The 22,232-nt window shown below is 42.8% G+C and overlaps 1 protein-coding gene across 15 annotated transcripts in view; it reads left to right on the top strand.

The window, feature by feature from the left end:
- Positions 1–22,232, top strand: part of bptf (bromodomain PHD finger transcription factor) — a 157,506-nt gene that overhangs the window by 13,558 nt on the left and 121,716 nt on the right. For all 15 annotated transcript variants that reach the window (XM_085963910.1, XM_085963913.1, XM_085963904.1 and 12 more), the window contains exon 2: positions 10,954–11,779. In XM_085963910.1, coding sequence (XP_085820036.1) covers positions 10,954–11,779 — 826 coding nt within the window. The remainder of the gene's footprint in view (positions 1–10,953; positions 11,780–22,232) is intronic.

The following is a 22,232-nucleotide window of genomic DNA, read 5'->3' as shown; positions in this document are numbered from 1 at the left end:
TCGAAGGGCCAAATGGCCGACTCCTATTTTTCTATGTATGGCTAAGGGTCATGATGTTGATTTGCCACCAAACTGAGAGAGGCGGGGGCGGGGTCACATTGCACTCTTTTTAATATATTGTTTGCACTCTGCTGTGACTGATTTGCAATTGGATTTTTCCATCTAATTTTAAAATTTAAATTTTAAAAATTGGTTGTTGATAAAACAAGTGTTTCTTACCCTGACATATACAACAGTGCAAACCTGATATCCAAGAGTAATCAGTTATTGATTTCAGTGTATGGAATTGTTGAACTATTAAGTATCCTTGCACTGTTATTATTGTTCTGCGCTTAAATTTGGACTATTTCATTACTGATCTTTCACATCTGGTTTCCCTATTAACTTGCTGATCAGAAATGTGCGTAGATTGGGTTTGCACTAATAAGTGACAAAAACATCTTAAATTAAGCGAAGTATAGGTGCTGCACCTTTTCAAGAATGGGGTTACTGGGCCAGATAATCATGCCTTATGGTGCCAGCAATGTTTTTGTACGGTGAGAGCAAATAAGCAACCCCCGCTGGGTTTACACATTGCATTTGCATTAGAACAGCCTTGTGCTTGTACTGAATTAGGGTTGTTTGCAATGCAACTAGATGAACATTTCTCACAACAGATATTACAGGCCAGGGTTTTTACCCTGCTCTGTTTTAAGTGTATGCAAAAATCTTAATCTTGTTAATGGATAGTCAACATGATCCTTGTGCTTAACCACTCCATTTGTAAAGCCAAGAATATGGAGAGTCTTTGGCAAAATGTATTGTGCTGCTGGATTACAAAAAGCAATCCAAGAGAGCAATAATGATGGAGAAGAATGTCCCTGCATGTCCGATTGCATCTGTGAAAATCTATCTGTGAAGTCCCCTGTTGTGCAAGCTAGTTATTAATTTATCTGCCTTATACTCGAGAAGGAAGGTTCAAGAGTAGTGATTGATTCTGAACTAGTGGCATGAGCCAAACAGACTGATTTGAGAGAGAAGCAATATCTTGTTACAAGTGTCCACAGAAAATGGCAATGCTTTTGCAGCAAGTAACCAATCTTTTGAATGGCAAGGTACGCGAGCTACACAGTAAAAGCTTTGTGGTGTGTGTTCTGTGTTGTGCGATGTGCGCTCGCTCTCTCTCTCCCTCTCTCATGCGCACGCATACTGGGGTCAAAATTAATTTGTGCCTCAAAGGCGCACCTAATATTGTGCCTCGGGCCTCATTTTCGTCGAACTGCGGACACTGAATGAGCATCCCCAGGCAGCTCAGCGGAGGAGAGGCCTCTAAGATCGGGCCACTTTGTCACTGACAGTGGGCCTCGGGTAAGTTTTTAATGGGGGGTGGGGGGCAAGTGAGTGTGGCCGGCAGCAATTTTCATGTGGTGTCAGGAGGAGCACTCCTGCACCTCTCTGCTCTGCATCCAGATACATATTTTTAACAAACTTGCGTTTTTGGTGGTGGTCTGCAGTGGTCTCTGATGGTTTTCCTGAATGCTGCTGGTTCCACCAATATGGCGATGGAGGAAAAATGGTAGTAATGACCGTGAGCTTCCTGCCCGCCACGTTGGAGTCTTGGGTGTCTAATAAACGGGCACAGCACAGTCACATTTCCAGATCCAATGTCTCCGGCGCTCTCGCTCTCGCTCTATCTCTCGATCTATCTATCTATCTATCTGTCACCCCTTCCATCCCACCCAGCACATCTGATTTTGGAACTAAAGGAGCAGCCTTTGATTAATTGTCTCTCTCTTGAAGTTTTCCTGTGTTCATGAGCTTGTCCAAAGTTGTCAGTTGGTGAAGCAGGCAGCTGTGTGTTTAACTAGTGTTAATACAGTGCCATCCCTATGTTTCCCTTCGACTAAATTCCTTGTGCTGATTTATTGAAATGTGGTCTGCAAAGATGTGAAGAAGGCTTTTCATAATGGCATTGGAATTGGTGATAGAAATCCCAAAATTGTTCCTTGTATTTTATTTAGTAAAATTTATAATACTGACACGACCCTCTTTTTTGTAATGTTTTTTCCTCTGTGAAAGGAACATTAGCCATCCAAAATTTGGACATAAATTGGGGAATAAAATGCTGACAGTGGGAGGATTAAGTTATTTTGTCTGTGTACTGAACTTTGTAATTTGCAAAATTGTACATTTTTTGCATTTTGTACAGTATGGTTTCTTCAGTTTGCCTGGCTACAGCACTTGCACAAAGTAACCTTACACACAATGTATCTCATAGTTTATTTTTATTTGTTCTCTGAACATTAATGACACTGGAAAGGCCACATTTATTGCTCATACCTAGATGCTTTCATAGAGTCATAGAAAGTTACAGCACGGAAGGAGGCCATTTCGGCCCATCGTGTCCGCGCCGGCCAACAAAGAGCTATCCAGCCTAATCCCACTTCCCAGCTCTTGGTCCGTAGCCCTGCAGGTTACAGCATCCCAAGAGCACATCCAAGCACTTCTTAAATGTGGTTAGGGTTTCTGCCTCTACCATCCTTTCAGGCAGTGAGTTCCTGACCCCCACAACCCTCTGGGTGAAGAAATTTCCCCTCATCCCCTCGAAACCTTCCACCAATTACTTTAAATCTGTGCCTCCTGGTTTTTGACCCGTCTGCTAAATAGGTCTTTTCTATGCACTTTATCTAGACACCTCATAATTTTATACACCTCAATAATGTCTCCCCTCAGCCTCCTCTGTTCCAAGGAAAACAAACCCAGCCTATCCAGTCTTTCCTCACAGCTAAGATCCTCTACTGTCGGCAACATCCTTGTAAATCTCCTCAGTACCCTCTCTAGTGCAGTCACATCTTTCCTGTAATGTGGTGACCAGAACTGCACGCAGTACTCTAGCTGAGGCCGAACTAGTGTTTTATACAGTTGAAGCATAACCCCCCTGCTCTTGTATTCTATGCCACGGCTAACAAAGGCAAACATTCTGTATGCCGCCTTAACCACCTTATCTACTTGGCCTGCTACCTTCAGGGATCTATGGACATGCACTCCAAGGTCCCTTTGTTCCTCTACACTACTTGGTGTCCTACCATTTAATGTGTATTCCCTTTCTTTGTTAGCCCTCCCCAAATGCATTACCTCACACTTCTCCGGATTGAATTCCATTTGCCACTGTTCTGCCCACCTGACCAATTTATTGATATCTTCCTGCAGTCCACAGCTTCCTTCTTCAGTATCAACCACACAGCCGATTTTAGTATCATCTGCACAGTTCTTAATCATACCCCCTATATTCAATTCTAGATTATCAGCTAGTACCATATAAAGCAAGGGACCTAGTACTGAGCCCTGTGGAACTCCACTGGAAACAGCCTTCCAGTCACAAAAACACCCATCAACCATTACCCTCTGCTTCCTGTCTCCAAGCCAGTTTGAATCCAATTTTTTCCTGGATCCCATGGGCTTTTAACTTCGTGACCAGTCTGCCATATGGAACCTTATCAAAAGCCTTGCTGAAGTCCATATACACTATATCAATTGCACTACCCTCATCTACCCTCCTTGTTACCTCCTCAAAAAATTCAGTCAAGTTTGTCAGACACGACCTTCCCTTAACAAATCTGTGCTGACTATTCTTGATTAATCCATGTCTTTCTAAATGAAGGTTTATCCTGTCCTTCAGAATTCTTTCCAATAATTTTCCCACTACTGACTGGCCTGTAATTACTCGGTCTATCCTTTTCTCCCTTTTTAAACAAGGGTACCACATTACCGGTCCTCCGGCACCACACCTGAAGCCAGAGAGGATTGAAAAATGATGGTCAGGGCCTCTGCTATTTCCTCTTTTGCTTCGCTTAACAGCCTGGGGATTTATCCACTTTTAAAGCTGCTAAACCCCTTAATACTTCCTCTCTCACTGTTTATTTCATCTAATATTTCACACTCCTCCTCCCTGATAGCAATGCCCCTCTCCTTTGTGAAAACAGACGCAAAGTATTCATTAAGAACCCTACCGACGTCTCCCGCCTCCACACACACATTACCCTCATGATCTCTAATAGGCCCTACCCTTTCTTTAGTTATCCTCTTATTCTTAATATATTTATAAAACATCCTTGGGTTATCCTTGATTTTACTTGCCAAGAATTTTTCATGCTCTCTCTTTGCTTTCCTAATATCCTTTTTAATTGCACCCCTGCACTTTCTGTACTCCTCTAAAGATTCTGGAGTATTTAGCCCTCAGTATCTGTCATACGCCTCCCTTTTTTTCTTTATCCTACCCTGTATGTCCCTAGACATCCAGGGGGCTCCAGATTTGTTAGTCCCACCTTTTTTCTTTAAGGGCACATATTTTGGTCTGAACCCTTCGGATCTCCTCCTTGAATGCCTCCCACTGCTCTGACACTGATTTACCTTCAAGTAGCTGTTTCCAGTCCACTGGCTAAATCCCCTCTGAGCTTAGCAAAATTTGCTTTTCCCCAATTTAGAATTTTTATTCCTGGTCTATCCTTGTCCTTTTCCAGAACTACCTTAAATCTAACAGAATTATGGTCACTAGCACCAAAATGCTCCCCCACTGATACGCCTTCTACCTGCCCAGCTTCATTCCCTAAAACTAAGTCCAGAACTGCCCCGTCCCTTGTTGGGCTTGCTACGTACTGGCTAAAACAATTCTCCTGGATGCATTTTAGGAATTCCACACCCTCTATACCCTTCACACTAATTTTATCCGAGTTAATATTGGGGTAATTGAAATCCCCTACTATTACTGCCCTATAGTTTTTGCACTTCTCAGAAATTTGTCTACATATTTGCTCTTCTATCTCCCTCTCACTGTTTGGGGGTCTATAGTACACTCCCAGCAGTGTGATCGCCCCTTTTTTGTTTTTCAATTCGACCCATATGGCCTCGTTTGATCATCCCTCCAACATATCATCCCTCCTCACAGCTGTAATAGTTTCTTTAATCAATACCGCGACCCCCCTCCCCCTTTTTACCTCCCTCTCTATCCCATCTGAAAATCCTGTAACCAGGAATGTTGAGCTGCCATACCTGCCCCTCTTTCAGCCACGTCTCTGTAATAGCTATATCATCATAGTCCCAAGTATCTACCTGTGCCCTCAGCTCATCTGCCTTGTTCGCTATACTCCTTGCATTGATGTACCATTGAGTACAGGCAAACCTCCTTGTTGACTACTGTCTAGCCCTTGATTCCTCTGTCCTTCTAATTTACTTAACGTTTTTGTTTCCCAATTCCAGTTTTTCTTCACTCCCTACTGACTATTCTTAGGTTCCCATCCCCCTGCCAAGCTAGTTTAAATCCTCCCCAACAGCACTAGCAAACCCCCCCCCCCGGTGAGGATATTGGTTCCAGCTCTGTTGAGGTGCAACCCATCCACCTTGTACAGGTCCCCCCCCACCCAGAAACGGTCCCAATGCCTCAGGAATCTAAAGCCCTCCTTCCTGCACCATCCTTCCAGCCAAGCATTCATCTGCTCTATCCTCCTATTTCTGGACTCACTAGCACGTGTCACTGGAGATTACTACCTTTTGAGGTCCTGTTTTTTAATCTGACTCCTAGCTCCCTAAACTCTGCCTGCAGGACCTCATCCCTCTTTCTACCTATGTCATTGGTACCGATATGGACAACGACATCTGGCTGGTTTTCCCCCCCCCCCCCCCCCCCCCCAGAATGCTCTCTTGGTAGCGATTGTTTTTTTATAATTGGCAGGAAGAGTTAATCACAAAGCATGGGCTGGAGTTATGCATCGGTTAGAGTTGGGTTTTAGCATAAATCTGGCAGCTTTCTCAGTAAATTTTTAAAATTATTGTACCAGATTTACCAACTTCATTCTTACAAATTGCCATGGTAAAATTTGAACTTGTGATGTCTGGATTGCTGGTCCAGATTCCCACTGTACCGCTGTCCCATTTTTCAGTACTAAGCCTTTTTATTAAAAAAAATTTTTTCCATCACAAACAAAGTTCGTTACTCGCCTCCCTCTCATCATTATTTCTTCACTGCAGAAAGAGACAATAAGTAGGAGGGATAGCTCTTTGGGCTACTTGCAGCCATGAAGTTAGCCTTATGTGACTAAAAGCTTTATTTATTAATACATGAAAAGATATCCCGGAACAAATTTTAAAAGTATTGTGGAAAAAGTTGTAGGATCTGTTAAAGCTATGTTAGTATTGTAAAACGTGTGTGTACATTAGTGGAGCCAGGTTCTTAAATTGTTCAGTTAGTAATGACATTTTTATGGGTGTTGGTGTTACGATTTTATTTTCAGTCATAATTTCTTGTACACATCTTATCCATAGATGATACGCATAGTTCAAATCTCCGCATTTCCACTCTGATTGTAACAATGCGACTGCCTTGGCCAAAGTATGAATGACTCCTATATGACTGCGACCATGTTGCATTATTCCTCCTTGTCCTTGTCCACCTCTCCACTGATCTTCTGAATCAAAATACAGGAAACTCTCGTTTAAACGGCACCTAAATATCCGGGATTCTCTAATAACCGGCAAAATTCATACTCCGAAAATAACACCAATAACCGTAAATGTTGCCGTTGCCGAGTCTGAGCCCCCCGCGGTGGCCGAGTTAGTCAGTGGGGGTAGCTCTCCAAACTGCCACCACTCGGCTTCTTGGCGCTGTCGGAAGTCTCTTCCGATCCGAACACCTCAATAACAGGGGTCAGACTCTCCTGCGCTGCCTCTTCCATCTTCCACCATCCATTTAACACAACATTCTGTAGGTGAGTACCCAATTATACTGCACATTTCTTTATTTTTGTTTGTTAAAAATAGCCTTGGTAGACATCCGGAATTTTTAATCAACCGGCACCATCCCGGTCCCGTCGGTGCTGGATACGAAAGAGTTTCCTGTAATATATTAACCCTGAAAAGAAGCCTTCTAACTCTTGATGCACTAAAATTGGTCTGGCAATTATTCAGTTCATCCATAGAATCATAGAATGACTACAGCACAGAAGCCGGCCATTCGGCCCGTCGAGCCCGTGCCGGCTCTCTGCAAGAGCACTTCAGCTAATCCCACTCCCCTGCCCTTTCCCCGTAGTCATGCAAATTTTTTCCCTTCAGGTACTTAACCAGTTTCCTTTTGAAAGCCACGATTAAGTCTGTCTCCACCACCCTTTCAGGCAGTGCATTCCAGATCCTAACCACTCGCTCTAAGAAAAGATTTTCTTACGTCGCCTTTGGTTCTTTTGCCAACCACCTTAAATCTGTGTCCTCTGGTTCTCAACCCTTCCGCCAATGGGAACAGTTTCTCTCTATCTACACCCCTCCTAATTTTGAATACCTCGATCAAATCTCTCCACCTTCTCTGCTCTAAGGAGAACAACCCCAGCTTCTCGAGTCTATCTGCCTAACTGAAGTCCCTCACCCTTGGAATCATTCTCGTAAATCTTTTCTGCACCCTCTCTAAAGCCTTCACATCTTTTCTAAAGTGCGGTGCCCAGAATTGGACACAATACTCCAGTTGAGGCCGAACCAGTGTTTTATAAAGGTTCATCATAACTTACTTGCTTTTGTACTCTATGCCTCTATTTATGAAGCTCAGGATCCCGTATGCTTTTTTTAACCGCTTTCTCAACCTGCCCTGCCATCTTCAAAGATTTGTTCACATATACCCCCAGGTCTCTCTGTTCATGCACCCCTTTAGGATTGTACCCTTCAGTTTATATTGCCTCTCCTCGTTCTTCCTTCCAAAATGTATTGCTTCGCACTTTTCTGCGTTAAATTTCATCTGTCACGTGTCCGCCCATTTCACCAGCCTGTCTGTCTGTCTTGAAGTCTATCACTATCCTCCTCACTGTTCACTATACTTCCAAGTTTAGCGTCTACAAATTTTGAAATTGTGCCCTGTCCACCCAAGTCCAAGTCATTAATATATATCAAGAAAAGCAGTGGTCCAAGCGTAGAACACCACTGTATACCTTCCTCCAGTCCAAGAAACAACCGTTCACCACTACTCTCTGTTTCCTGTCACTTAGCCAATTTCATATCCATGCTGCCACTGTCCCTTTTATTCCATGGACTTCAACTTTGCTGGCAAGCATATTATGTGGCACTTTATGAAACACCTTTTGGAAGGCCATGTACACCATGTCAACCACATTGCCCTCATCAACCCTCTGTTACCTCATCAAAAAACTTGATCAAGTTAGTTAGACACGATTTGCCTTCAACAAATCCATGCTGGCTTTCCTTAATTAATCCACACTTGTCGAAGTGCCTGTAAACTTTGTCCCTGATTATCATTTCCAAAAGCTTCCCCACTACCGAGGTTAAACTGACTGGCCTGTAGTTGCTGGGTTTATCCTTGCACCCTTTTTTGAACAAGGGTGTAACGTTTGCAATTCTCCAGTCCTCTGGCACGACCCCCCGTACCTAAGGAGGATTGGAAGATTATGGCGAGTACCTCTGCGATTTCCTCCTTGACCTCCCTCAGCATCCTAGGATGCATCCCATCCAGTATATCAATTTTTATCTCACCCAGTAACTCCACTACCACCTCTTGCTGACTTTGTCAGCAAGTTCTTCCTTGAAGATAGATGCAAAGTATTCATTTAGTGCCTCAGCCATGCCCTCTGCCTGGATGCGTAGGTCTCCTTTTTGGTCCCTAATCGGCCTCTCTTACTACCCGTTTATTATTCATATGTCTACAGAAGACTTTTAAATTCCCTTTTTATGTTAGCTGCCAATCTATTCTCATACTCTTTGCCCCATTTATTTTCTTTTTCACTTCCCCTCTGAAGTTTCTATATTCAGCCTGATTCTCACTTGTATTCTCATCCGGACATCTGTCACATGTGCCCTTTTTCTGCTTCATCTTACTCTCTCTCTCTTTCGTCATCCAGGGAGCTCTGGTTTTAGTTGCCCTACCTTTCCCCCTTGTAGGAATGTACCTCGACTGTACCCGAACCATCTCCTCTTTAAAGGCAGCCCATTGTTCGATTACAGTTTTGCCTGCCAATCTTTGATCCAAAACTGCTGCCCGTATCCTATCCCGCACCATGCCCAGTTCACTCATCACCCCTGTCCTCGCTGACCTACATTGGCTCCCGGTCCCCAACACCTCCGATTTAAAATTCTCATCCTCGTGTTTAAAACCCTTAATGCCCCTGCCCTTCCCTATCTCTGCAACCCTATCCAGCCCGACAACCCTCTGAGCATTCTACGTTCCTCCAGCTCTGGCCTCTTGTTCATCCGTCGCCCCTTCATTGATGCTGTGCCTTCAGCCATCTAGATCCTCGGCTCTGGAATTCCCTCCCTAAACCTCTCTGCTTCTTCACCTCATTCTGCTCCTTTAAGACCCTCCCTTAAAACTTACCTCTAACCAAGTTTTTAGTCGCCCCTCTTAATAGATTCTTCTTTGGCTCTGTGTTGATTTTCACATGATTAGGCTTCAGTGAAATGTCTGTCTAGTTTTCCTACATCAAAGGTGCTTTATAAATGCAAGTAGTTGTTGAGTTAATCTGAAAAGGAGATACAATAGTTTGAGTGGAATTTATATGTGTGGGTTTTTAAGGTTCCTGAAACATAATATTTGCCTTGGAGCAACAATTTGCTGTTGTGTAAAGTGTGTTTTATATTGTATGTTTTTAACAGCTCTGCTTTCACTTATTATCTGACCGTGGAGTCGGCAGGTGATTCTACTGATCTTTCTGCAAGAAAAGTCAGTTGCATACTGTCATGAGATGGTATGTTCATGTTTCAATGTGTTGTACCTACAGCGTGATTAGATATGGGTGTGTGCTTATGAATTTATCACCCAGCGATTTCCTGGTCATATCAACAGTACCTGGTGGCAGATGGAGCCTATGTGTTTTGTCTACAAGGAGGGAGGGAACCTCTGGCTCCTCTCTTGTATCTCCTAGCAACATCGCCACAATCCTGGGAGTACAGAATGTGTGCTGTCAGGAGACCGTGACTGGGTGGGGGCAAAATAAAGTGTTTTTTTGAGAAAAAAAAAGAAACAAAAAGTCTTCTCTAAAATGTAAAAGGTCTGTTGTCAGATGGCAGTGCTAACTCTGGTTCAGTGCAAGTCTAATAGTCATTTGTCACAAAGGGTCATAGTGCTGGTTAATGAGATAGACAAAAGCAATGTTCATTTTATTTCTAATGAATGTCATGGTGTTCGAATGCATTGATGTATTTGTGCTGCATTATGTTACAGCAGGGGAGTCCCAAGCTTAATTACTTTGTGGGTCATTAGTTAGTCTCTGGAGAAGGCCACGTGTAAAGTTTAACTTTGTGTTCCTGATTAATTTGCATGTATCTCGTTGCTGATACTACCAGACCTTGGTGTTCTGATTTAGGATTTATCCATCAGTGAGGTAACAGATCAACAAACAGCCCTACAAACAGCCCTCTCTCAGCCCACAAAATTCAAGCCTGGGTTTGAGCTCATCCAGTAAAAAGAAAAATACTGTTGATGCTGGAAATCAGAAACAGAAAATGCTGGAAACCCAGCCGGTCAGTCAGCCTCATATCCAGAGAATGGAAAAGTTTGATGATCTTGGTGCAGCCCCTTTTCAGTTTGATGTAGTATGGATTAAAAATAAAACATAGTTTCTTGCTGGCTTAGTGAATAAATCCAATTCCTGGTGTGGTCATACAAACTCAGAAAAGACCCAAAACTTTGACCCCTGGTCTCCACTGTACTGATCTTGACCTGGCCTGCACCTGGGTTACCAGTGTCTTTGGCTAGAGTGGGAGGAAAAGCAGTTGGGGTTCCTGCAGGCACCAAAGCCTTGTCTTACTGAGCTGAAAGTATATGTGGAACTGGACCCCAGCATGGTGCCTTCAGAAGAAGAGAATTGGGAAAGAGATGGGGGAACCTATTTTAAAAACGTGTCCGTTTATAAGTAATAGTGCTGTCACTCATTTTGTTGTTGGCCTAGAAAGTTACGTGAACTTTGATTTTTTCTGTTGATGTATTTGCAGGAAGGAGAAGGCAGACAAGGCTGCATCGGGCACGCTCACCGCTGTTTGAAGAGGCGGAAGTTATCCCTCTTGATATTCCAAAATGTTCAGAGGACTTGTTGGTGCCCAGTGAAGAGCTGTTGAGCATTATCGCTATTTATGAGGTGTTGAATAATTTTGGAACAGTGTTGCGTCTTTCACCTTTCCGCTTTGAAGACTTTTGTGCAGCACTGGTTGGTCAGGAGCAGTGCACACTGATTGCTGAAATGCACATTGCTTTGTTGAAAGCAATTTTACGAGAAGAGGATTCCTCGAACACCACCTTTGGTCCTGCTGACTTAAAAGATAGCATCAATTCCACCTTGTACCTTATAGATGGGATGACGTGGCCGGAACTGGTCCGGGCCTATTGCGAAAGCGACCGGGAATACCATCACGTACTACCCTGTCAGGAAAAGGACGAATACCCTTACGGACCAATAGAAAATAAAATCAAAGTTCTTCAATTTTTAGTGGATCAGTTCCTGACGACGAACATTGCCCGCGAGGAGTTGATGTCTGAGGGTGTGATCCAGTACGATGACCACTGTCGGGTTTGTCACAAGCTAGGTGATCTGCTTTGCTGTGAAACCTGCTCGGCTGTGTACCATTTGGAATGTGTGAAACCACCACTCGAAGAAGTGCCAGAGGATGAATGGCAGTGTGAGATCTGTGTGGCACACAAAGTGCTTGGTGTTTGTGATTGCGTGCCTGAAATCCAGAAAAGTAAACCATATGTTCGCCACGAGCCTATAGGATATGACAGACACAGACGAAAATATTGGTTCTTGACGAGAAGGATTATTATGTAAGTATAATTTGTCACAATCTATTATATTAATAGAGCGTGAGCTCATTCAGATGATAAATATGTGGCCTTGGTCAGTGTAAATAGACATCTAAATAAATTTGGCATTAATGTTTAACATCATATTTTAATTTTTTTTACAACTTTGATTTTGACTGAAAATGTACCCAAAATCCTTTTGGGTTGAATTGCATTTCTGCAGAATAGTGTTTACATGTAGTTGCAACATGATTCTGTTGCCATTTTTGATGCATCTAGGTATCGGGTAGTGTGAATTAATTGTTCATTTTAAGGTGCTGTGATATATTAAATAAAGAAAAAGGGATGGGGAACTGGGTATCTAACTCTGGCAGCAGGAAGAAACGATCACTGCATGATGTGTTGAAGGAACTCCTTTGCAATTATTCCAAGAATCTTCTGATACAGTTCTATATTGATTCTTGTGTTTTCTTTCTGAAAAGCAGAAATCCATTTGGTACGGTAGCATGCGGAAGGATATGTTACTGGACTAGCGATCCAGAGAAATGATTTCAAATCCCACCACGGCAGCTGGGGAATTTAAATTCAATTAAAATAAAGCTTGCATGGAGGCCATGAAACTACTGGATTGTCGTAAAAACCCATCTGGTTCACTTATGTCCTTCTGGGACGGAAATCTGCCGCCATTACCCAGTCTGGCCTATATGTGACGCCAGACCCACAGCAATGTGGCTGACTCTTAACTGCTCTGTGAAATGGTCCAGCAAGTCACTCGGTTGTATTGAAGGCGGCGGCTCACCACCACCTTCTCGAGGGCAATTAGGGATGGACCTTGCCAGCGGTATCCACATCCTGTGAATGAATATATAAAAAAAATTTGGTTCAACTTCAAAAGCTCCAGATATGGTAATTAAGGAGAGACTTTGTGTCAGGATGACTTGCACAAAAAAAAGCAACAAGATAAACATTCAGTTAATGATTTTCACGGTAGTGGTTGAAGAAATGTTGGCCATTGAGACTTGCACAAAAATAGATTCCTTTTAGCATATGTTTTCAAATAAACCTCATGTAATCTTAGGTTTCAGTTAGTTGGTTGGTTGTTGAAGCCAAGGTGTGTTCTCAAATATGTTCTACCCAATCTGGGAGCTTTCCTGAGAATTTTCCATTGAAGGCAAGCAAATCCTAATATCCTTCAAAGCTACATTTTGAACTTGCAACTCTTGATGGGGAGTCTCATTGAGATGTTAAACTAAGGTTCTGTGTGTGTGTCTTTCGATGGATCAAATGGACCTGGCATATTTGAAGAGCAGGAAGTTGCCATGTTGTCTTGGCTAACATTTCTTAAATCACTACCACGAAAAACATTAACTGGATGTTTATCTCATTGATTTTTATGGGATGCTGCTAGCACAGAATGACTGTAAATACCTACAAAAGTCATTGCATTTCAGCAGTAACTGCTTGTGTGAGTTGTTGGAGACATTTTCACGTGATAAGCCACAATTCACTATATATAATGTATAATGCAGCTAGTAGAGATTGAATTAGGTATATTAAAGTATACTTTATTCTTAACTCTGAAAAATTTCCTTGTCTTCATTGTCTTGTGCTTTTAGAATTTCTCATTTGTTGGTTGAGTACTGAGGTAATCCAGTTAGGGACCTGATTTATTTTTGTGACACCTTTTTTGTTGTTTTTCATCCTGATTTTTTTCTCCTGCACCTTGCTCCCAGAAGGCACTGACTCCCACTATGGTGCTGTTCTCATGAGCAGTTACAACCTCTGGAACCTTGCCTGCATGTCTTTATGAGAGAGTCTAGATAGTGAGTATTAGCAATTAATTTGGACAGCGGCCTTGCAACCAAGCTTGATTCTGTCTTTTCCCAATGTTTTCTAGCAAGACCCACTAGATTGTCGTTAGAGGCGATAACCTTAGACCAGGGGTGCTGAAGTCAATTGTGCCAAATTGCTGGTTGTGATCAACAACAACAACTTATATTTATATAGCGCTTTTAATGTAGTAAAACGTCCCAAGGCGCTTCACAGGAGTGTCATGAAACAAAACTTGACACTGAGCCACATAAGGATAAATTGGGGCAGATGACCAAAAGCTTGGTCAAAGAGTTGGTTTTAAGGAGCGTCTTAAAGGAGGAGAGAAAGGTCAAGAGCTTTATGGAAGGAATTCCAGAGCTTAGGGCCCAGGCAGCTGAAGATCAGCTGAATCGAGCCAGTCTAGATCACCTTGCAGCTTCATATTCAAGATGGAAAAGTGTTTTTATGTTTTAAAATTCTAATTGAGTTGCTCATGTTAACAGAATTGTAGGCATGTATATTTTCCTCGGTCATCCCATCTTTTTTAATTTGTAGAATTAATTTTAAGCAAGTTGGATTCTGGTGGGGCAAGCAGCAGAGGCACAGTGAGGCATCCCTTCAAACGAATATCCCCAAATATTCAAGCTGTGGTGATGGCTTTACCTGTATTCCTATTATTTAAAGAATTTTATGTTGATTTAATAAAATTTGAAGAAACTGGATATGTTTTGCGATACTGAACAAAATGTTTCCTGTTGGTAGTAATTCACCCCTACAGATCTCAAACTAAATCTCAAATGGTAAATTAAAAAAAAACACACAACTTCAGAAAGAATTGAAATTGCTGAATTAATTCAACCCATGTACCACTTAAAGCTTTCAATATTCCTGGGCAGATTCATGGGGTGTTAATGTGTTATGGTTCTGACCGGCTGGTTCATTAGATGCTTCACTTGTAATTACATAGAATAGCACACAGAAACAGGCCATTCGGCCCAACTCGTCTGTGCTGCTGTTTATACTCCACACAAGTCCCCTCCCATTCCATCTACCTCATCTCAGCCGTTCAGCATAGTTTTCTATCCCCTTTTCTCTCAGGCACTCATCTAGTTTCCTTTTAAAAGCATCTAAGCATCTATATAATGCCTTATAAATAGATCTAAGCATCTACATAATGCCTTAAACATAGCAAACGCATTCCAAGACACTTCACGGTTTGGCAGTTAGACCCAAGTAGAGGTAGAAGGGGAATTTGGAGAAGTGGTCAAAGACTCAGTTGAAGAGATAAATTTTAAGGAGATCGTTGAAATTGAGATACTGCAAAGGAACCGAGGAATAAAATCCAAGAGCAAAAGGAAGGCGGTATTGCGTCCCAGCTCTGATAGCATCCAACAGCAGGGAAACCATGAATGGCAGTCCAAGAGCCACATGAAGCAGCAGATCTCCCAAGGACCAGTGAATAAGAAATAGAACACAAGAGCCTAACCATATTATGAGTGGCACTGTCTTCAAAATGAAATCATCAGAATAAATATAAAACCAGACCGCATTACAAGGGAGCAAGGTCTCTGAATAAATGAGGCACATTCCTCCAGTTCGGGCCTCTTGCACATGCCCAATATTCAGCGCGCCACCTTTATCTTCACGTGCTTTAAATGCCTCGTGCTAGTTTAAAACATATTTGTACAGTTCAATTCCTGGAGCCATCATGATGCAAAAATGTTTTACAGTCAACAATAACTTGTATTGTATAGCGCCTTTGATGTAGTAAAACATCCCAAGGCATTTCACAGGAGCGTTACCAAACAAAATTTGACACTGAGCCGCATGAGATATTGGGACAAGTGACCAAAAGCTTGGTCAAAGAGCTAGGTTTTACGGACCATCTTTAAGGAGGATAGAGAGACGGAGAGGTTTAGGGAGGGAATTCCAGAGCTTGGGGCCTAGACAGTTTAAGGCAAAGGTGCCAATGGAGGGGTGTAGGAAATCTGGGATGTACAAGAGGCCAGAATTGGAGGAACAGCGAGTTCTCGGAGGGTTAGAGGGCTAAAGGAGTTAAGAGATGGCGAGGAACTCGGCCACGGAGGGATTTGAACACAAGGATGAGAATCTTAACATATTTGAGTAGTTGCTAGACCAGGAGTCAGTGTAGGTCAGCGAGCACAGAGGGTGATGGGTGAACGTGATTTTGAGCGAGTCACAATATGGGCAGCAGAGCTTTGAATGAGCTGGAGTTTGTGGAGAGTGGAAGCTAGGAGACCAGCCAGGAGAGTGTTGGAATTCTTTTAAATCATCACCTTTTATCAAATCATGTTACTTGGTCCTGAGAGCTTGCTGTACATTGCTGTCTCCCACAATACCACTGGCATTTTAAAAACAATGGGCCGGAGTTTGCTGTGGTTAACGGCGAAGTAACAGCATTTGCCATTATTACCCCTCTGAAACTGACCGCAGCTTCAGGATGTAGCGCATGTGCACCTAAAGGCGGAAATCTTGAAGTTGCGATCAGTCAGTCACTGCTCAGACACTGGCTGCGTGTGGACCCACCCCCATCTGCAGCCGGCAATCGGTGAAATCAATGAAACTGAGGAAAACTTGGGCTTTTCCGTGGTAATATCGCTGTTAAATACCTTATTAAATGTTAAGCCTTGTTGGATTAGGTGTAACTGATGTTTTAACAGTGTATTGACTGATAAACAAATGTTACAGCCCTAAAAAACTCATTTAAATTTTGTGGAGTGTCAAATTTCACCATTTTGATAAATTACAATTTTTAAGAAACTCATTTAAAAAATATTTTTCAAATGTTCATGTTTATTTCAGGTTTACCATATCCCCATGTGAAAGCCCCATCTTTATTTTGCTCTCTAACATTTTTAAAAAGTCAAGATAAAAGCAGGTTCTCATTTCCTGTTTCCCTGGCTGAGAATTCTGCAATTTGATTGGCTGCTTAGACAGCTTGTTGGCGTCACAGTAGCTTGAGTTGGGGATTCCCCATTATATTGCACTGAAATCACTTGCGCGTCGATAAAGGCAAACTTCTCGCCACAGAGACCATGGGTTCTATGTGGGCAGCTTTCTTCGGGGCCAGCAGAGAACGCCTTTGCTTTGCCCCTGACCACAAGTTCTGTGCCAATATATATCCTTCAGTTTGGATGTATGCTAAATACTGCCTTCAGTACTCGTGTATTAACACATATTGGGGTTGAGATGATGTTGACGTATTTGAGCTTTGCTCTCTTGGTTATGACGTCTCCTGTCTCTGTTACTGTTTTGCAGCATACTACATTACTTTGCACATACGAATGTATAGTCTGCAAAGTTGAATTTACCTTTTTTAGTTCAGTTAGCCAAATACAGGCCTGAGAGTTTGTGGCTCTAGGCAGGACTGCTTTTTTTAATCTTCAGAGTTGATGCAACCAACTTCAAAGCCATTCATAGTTAGCAATATTTTTCTCTGCGGTACGAAAACAATTTGGATAGGATGTGCACTTTCATGAAACGTGTGAATGAAGCAGATCCCCCAGTACATTTCACAATTCTGTGAAAATGTTGAAAGCTATAGGTGGACCCCAATGGATGTCTTGGTAATCAAAGGAAGCTGAACACTCCTATTCACCGTCAAAGTTGAGATTAATCATCCATTTTGAGGGGGATTATGTGCAAAAGTTCAGTGTAGAAATTGTAAACGTGTACAAATACAGTGTGAACACATGTTTTCATAGAGTAAATTGGGTCTGGGAGTCGATAATCTCACAGCACCAGGCTTTTCACTTTCCCATCCAGTTGCCTTCTTGAGAGGAGATTTACACTTGGGATCAGATGATCTCTGAAGTATCCTGTAGATACCCACTCAGTTTTTTGTGTTACATCTTCAGTCTGCATCCTAGGTTTCCCAATGACTTTGTTAGGAGAACTAGCTTGAAAAAGCTGATGAGCCAGATAGTGTCAAGAGTTGTATTACCATACACGATTGTGATAAAATACCTGATAATGAGGTGATAATTTAGCTTCCTCACTTTGTTGAGCTAGTTCTTGTGTGGTATCTGAACTTCCTCCTGCATTGCTATGCCATACCCATTAAAATTGTAGTGGGGAGGGATTTATGTTCTATTTTTGTGAACATCAGATTTTTAAAACAAATTTAAAAAAAAAAAAAAAAAAAAAAAAAAATGTTTCTCTTCCATGCAAAAGCAAAATACTGTGGATGCTGGAAATCTGAAATAAAAACAAAATGCTGAAAACAGTCAGCAGGTCAGGCAGCATCTGTGGAGAGAGAAACAGAGTTAACGTTTCAGCTCGATGACTTTTTGTCAGAACGTTACATCATGCCGTTGACTAAGAAGTGAAGTCTTTGTTTCTGAGTCATACAGTCTAGGAAGCCCCATTTTGAAAAGAGAGATTTGCATTTATAATGTGCCTTTCACGTCCACCGGATGTCCCTAAGCGCTTTACAGCCAATGAAACCAATAACTGGAACGGTAGCAAAGTGGTTATGATCCAGAGTTTCAAATCCCACCACAGCAGCGGGGGAATTTAAATTCAGTTAATTAAATAAATCACAGAATCTACAGTGCAGATAGAGGCCATTTCGGCCCATCGAGCCTGCACCGACACATATCCCACCCTATCCCCGTAACCCCACGTATTTAATCCCCCTAACACTAAGGGTCAATTTATCATAGCCAAATCAACCTAACCTGCACATCTTTGGACTGTGGGAGGAAACCGGAGCACCCGGAGGAAACCCACGCAGACACAGGGAGAATGTGCAAACTCCACACAGACAGTCGCCCGAGGCCAGATTTGAACCCGGGTCCCTGGCGCTGTGAGGCAACAGTGCTAACCACTATGCCACCGTGCCTCTGGAATAAAAAGCTAGTATCAGTAATGGTGACCATGAAACTACCGGATTGTTGTAAAAAACCCATCTGGTTCACTAATGTCCTTTAGGGAAGGAAATCTGCCATCCTTACCTGGTCTGGCCTATATGTGACTCCAGACCCAATGTGTTTGACTTTTAACTGCCCTCTGAAATGGCCTAGCAAAACTCTACAAAGAGTGCCTTCACCTTCACCACACGGACTGCAGCAGTTTAAGAGGCGGCTCACCACTACCTCGGGCAATTAGGGATGGGCAATAAATGCCGGCCTTGCTAGTGACGCCCACATCCAGTGAACGAATTTTTAAAAAAGTACTTTTTGAAGTGTTGTAATGTAGGAAATTTAGTTTGTGCTAACTTAGCTTGTCTCACTGGCCAGCAGTAAAGTACAATTGGTTGCGGCATCTCAAGCTTAGAAAGGTTAGAAAGGACAAAATCAGTCATGGTTCCCTCTGTGATGTTTTCCAGAGTTGGATGATCTGCTGACACTTGCTGTTGAGACTCGTGCTTGAATAGTGGCCAATTGACCGAGCTACTGGAAAGAAGTCACGGATTTTGGAATGATATCCAAGTGATGGAGTTGATGTTATCAGGAGAGGGGAGAGAATTGGAAATGGGGGAGGAAAAACACAGAAAAGCCTTTTTGAATATTATCCAAACTTAAGTGCCTTTTCCACCCCTGTCACTGGATTCATTTTGAAAACCGATGTACGCAACTCATTGTCCTGTTTATATATCAGTAAAAAGCCTAAATAACTTGACTTGTCATCTTTGTCATGGGTGGAGCCATGTTTGTGTTTAAAATTGCAGGTGGATTTGAAGCACTTGTCTCCATTCCACTGAAGTTGATGGTTTCCTCCCCTCAGACTTTCCCCATCACTTATTGAGAGTGCTGAAAACTGAGTTTGTGTTTCATGCCTGCAGATTTATGACCCAAAACTTCATAAACTAAAACTCATTTAGATCTATTTTTTCCCAGGCGAGAATTTTATTCGACTCCCAATGCCACTGTTGGCCAGCAGCGTATAGCTAGGAGATCCCCAGGGTTGAATCTAATTCTGATTTTATATAACTCCATTTGCCTTATGTTCAGAATGTGCCTATTTCCCCATTCAGCAGCACCTCATAATGGTATTCAGAAGATAAGGAACTTGATCGGTGGCAGATGGTGCTTCTACCGTACCAATCTGAGATGCAACATGCCTTTGCTTCAGCCTCGTACATTGTTGTGCCACCCTTCTAAACCAGCTTTCAATCATGAAGCATGTCCCACTGTGGATTAGCACACTTTTATTTTGGTAAATTGTTGCTTTAATGTACCAAGCAATGGAATGGTTGGATGTATTTCTTATGATTTTAGTACACACTGGGTTCTTGATTTCAGCCCAAGTAGTCTGAAAGGAGAGGCATCCTGTCCCTTAAAGCCTGCCACTCGGTGCACAATACAGAGCAGCATTGATGGCAGCGGTGAAGTCGTCTACAGCCAAGGCTGCCCTGCTTTCGCAGCGGAAGGCGAGCAGTGCACTGATGGGAAGACAGCTGAGCATTTTGCCATTCTTAATTAAAATGGGAAATATGATTTTAACATAATTATTCCCTTTGGAATTTTTGTTTACTTGCTAACAAAGTTGGGTCTTGACTGAGAGGTAAAACAGATGGTCCTTGGGTCAAATTTAATAATTGCTATAAATGTTGTGCCATTGTAAATCATGCACATAATTACACTTAGACAGTCTACTGATTGATTGATTAGAAAAATCTATTGCTTCTGTGGAATTGGAGCAAAAATAGGCAGTTAATACTTGGAAAGGAGCTTATATGTGTGGTACCACATATCCGCAGCATAACAAAGAGCGCCTGCTTCCACCTCCGTAACATCGCCCGTCTCCACCCCTGCCTCCGCTCATCTGCTGTTGAAACCCTCATCCATGCCTTTGTTACCTCTAGACTAGACTAGACTATTCCAACGCACTCCTGGCTGGCCTCCCACATTCCACCCTACTTAAACTTGAGGTCATCCAAAACTCGGCTGCCCATGTTCTAACTCGCACCAAGTTCCGTTCGCCCATCATCCCTGTGCTCGCTGATCTACATTGGCTCCTGCTTAAGCAGCGCCTCGATTTCAAAATTCTCATCCTTGTTTTCAAACCTCTCCATGGCCTTGCCCCTTCCTATCTCTGTAATCTCCTTCAGCCCCACAACTCCCCCCGAGATATCTGCGATCCTCTGATTCTGCCCTCTTGTGGACCCCTGATTATAATCGCTCAACCATTGGTGGCCGTGCCTTCAGTTGCCTGGGCCCTAAGCTCTGGAATTCCCTGCCTAATCCTGTCCGCCTCGCTACCTCTCTTTCCTCCTTTTAAGACGCTCCTTAAAATCTACCTGCCCTAATTTATCCTTATGTGGATTGGTGTCAAATGTTTTGTCTTAAATACTCCTATGCAGCACCTTGGGACGTTTTACTACATTAAAGGTGCTATATAAGTACAATTTGTTGTTGTACTGAACCTTGCCGGCCTAGGACGATCCAGGTTCGATCTTTGGTCAGTGCTGAGTCTTTTATCATAGCTGCAGTATCGGCAGGGGATTGTCCCCAGGCTCGAGGAAAAGTTGTCCAGAGTTCCCACTCCCGATTTACGTCCACTGACCCATGAAATTGTCTAGTTATTGTGTAAGGACATGATCGGACTCCCCTGTAATGCCCCCGCCTCTGCCTCTCAATAGTTGAACTGTCTGCCAACGCTCATTTGCCGAGGCCAGGGATACTCACTAATTTGGTTGAGACCCACAATGATGGCCAGGAACCTTTTTGAGGAGCTGCTGTCACAAGTCTTAAAGTATATGTGTTTATTTTTAACACTACCTATACGTCTAATCTATCCAGAATCTTGCTTCTGCGTACATTCCCTGTCTATAAAACTAAACTTGCTGATGTCAACTTTCCCATTATAAATTCCTACGACCAGGTTTGAAATGGAAACTAATACAAGAAGAAAATACTGCAGATGCTGGAAATCTGAAATAAAAACAGAAAATGCTGGTCAGGCAGCATCTGTGGAGAGAGAAACAGAGTTAACGTTTCCGGTCGATGACCTTTTGTCAGAACTGGAAAAAAGCAGGAAATGGAACAGATTTTTAAGCAAGTGTAGGGGCTGGGAAAGGGGGAGGGGATGAACGAACAAAAGGGAAGGCCTGTGATAGGATAGAAGGCAGGAGAGATTAAAAGACATCGAGAGACATTGAGAGATATTCAAGGCAAAAGGAGATGGTAATGGGACAGGTTAAGAAACAGGATGGCTCTAGATGAAGTGTAAATTGCGCTGGCAGAATGAAAGACAGCTGCCGTGTGGGAGAGAAGAATAGAAGGCACAAACAAAAAGTGTGGATAAAAAATATATATATGATAGGGGCCAGGTTATGATCTGAAATTGCTGAACTCTATGTTGAGTCCAAAGGCTGTAAAGTGCCTAATCGGAAGACGAGGTGCTGTTCCTCGAACTTACGCTGAGCTTCCGTGGAACAATGCAAGAGGCCGAGGACGGTGAGGTCTGAGTGGGAATGGAGCGGTGAATTAAAGTGACAGGCGACCGGAGCTCGGGGTCCCCCTTATGGACTGAATGGAGGTTTTCCGCAAAGCGGTCACCCAATCTGCATTTGGTCTCCCCAATGTAGAGGAGACCACATCGTGAGCAGCGAATACAGTATACTAGATTGCAAGAAGTACAAGTAAATCGCTGTTTCACCTGGAAGGGGTGTTTGGGAACCTGGACAGTGGGAAGG

This window comes from Somniosus microcephalus, chromosome 21 (genome assembly GCF_052327205.1).
Source record: "Somniosus microcephalus isolate GS21.2 chromosome 21, FLI_Smic_1.0, whole genome shotgun sequence".
NCBI lineage: Eukaryota > Metazoa > Chordata > Chondrichthyes > Squaliformes > Somniosidae > Somniosus > Somniosus microcephalus.
The sequence above is the reverse complement of the archived record's forward strand: the minus strand, read 5'-3'. Positions and strand labels throughout refer to the sequence as shown.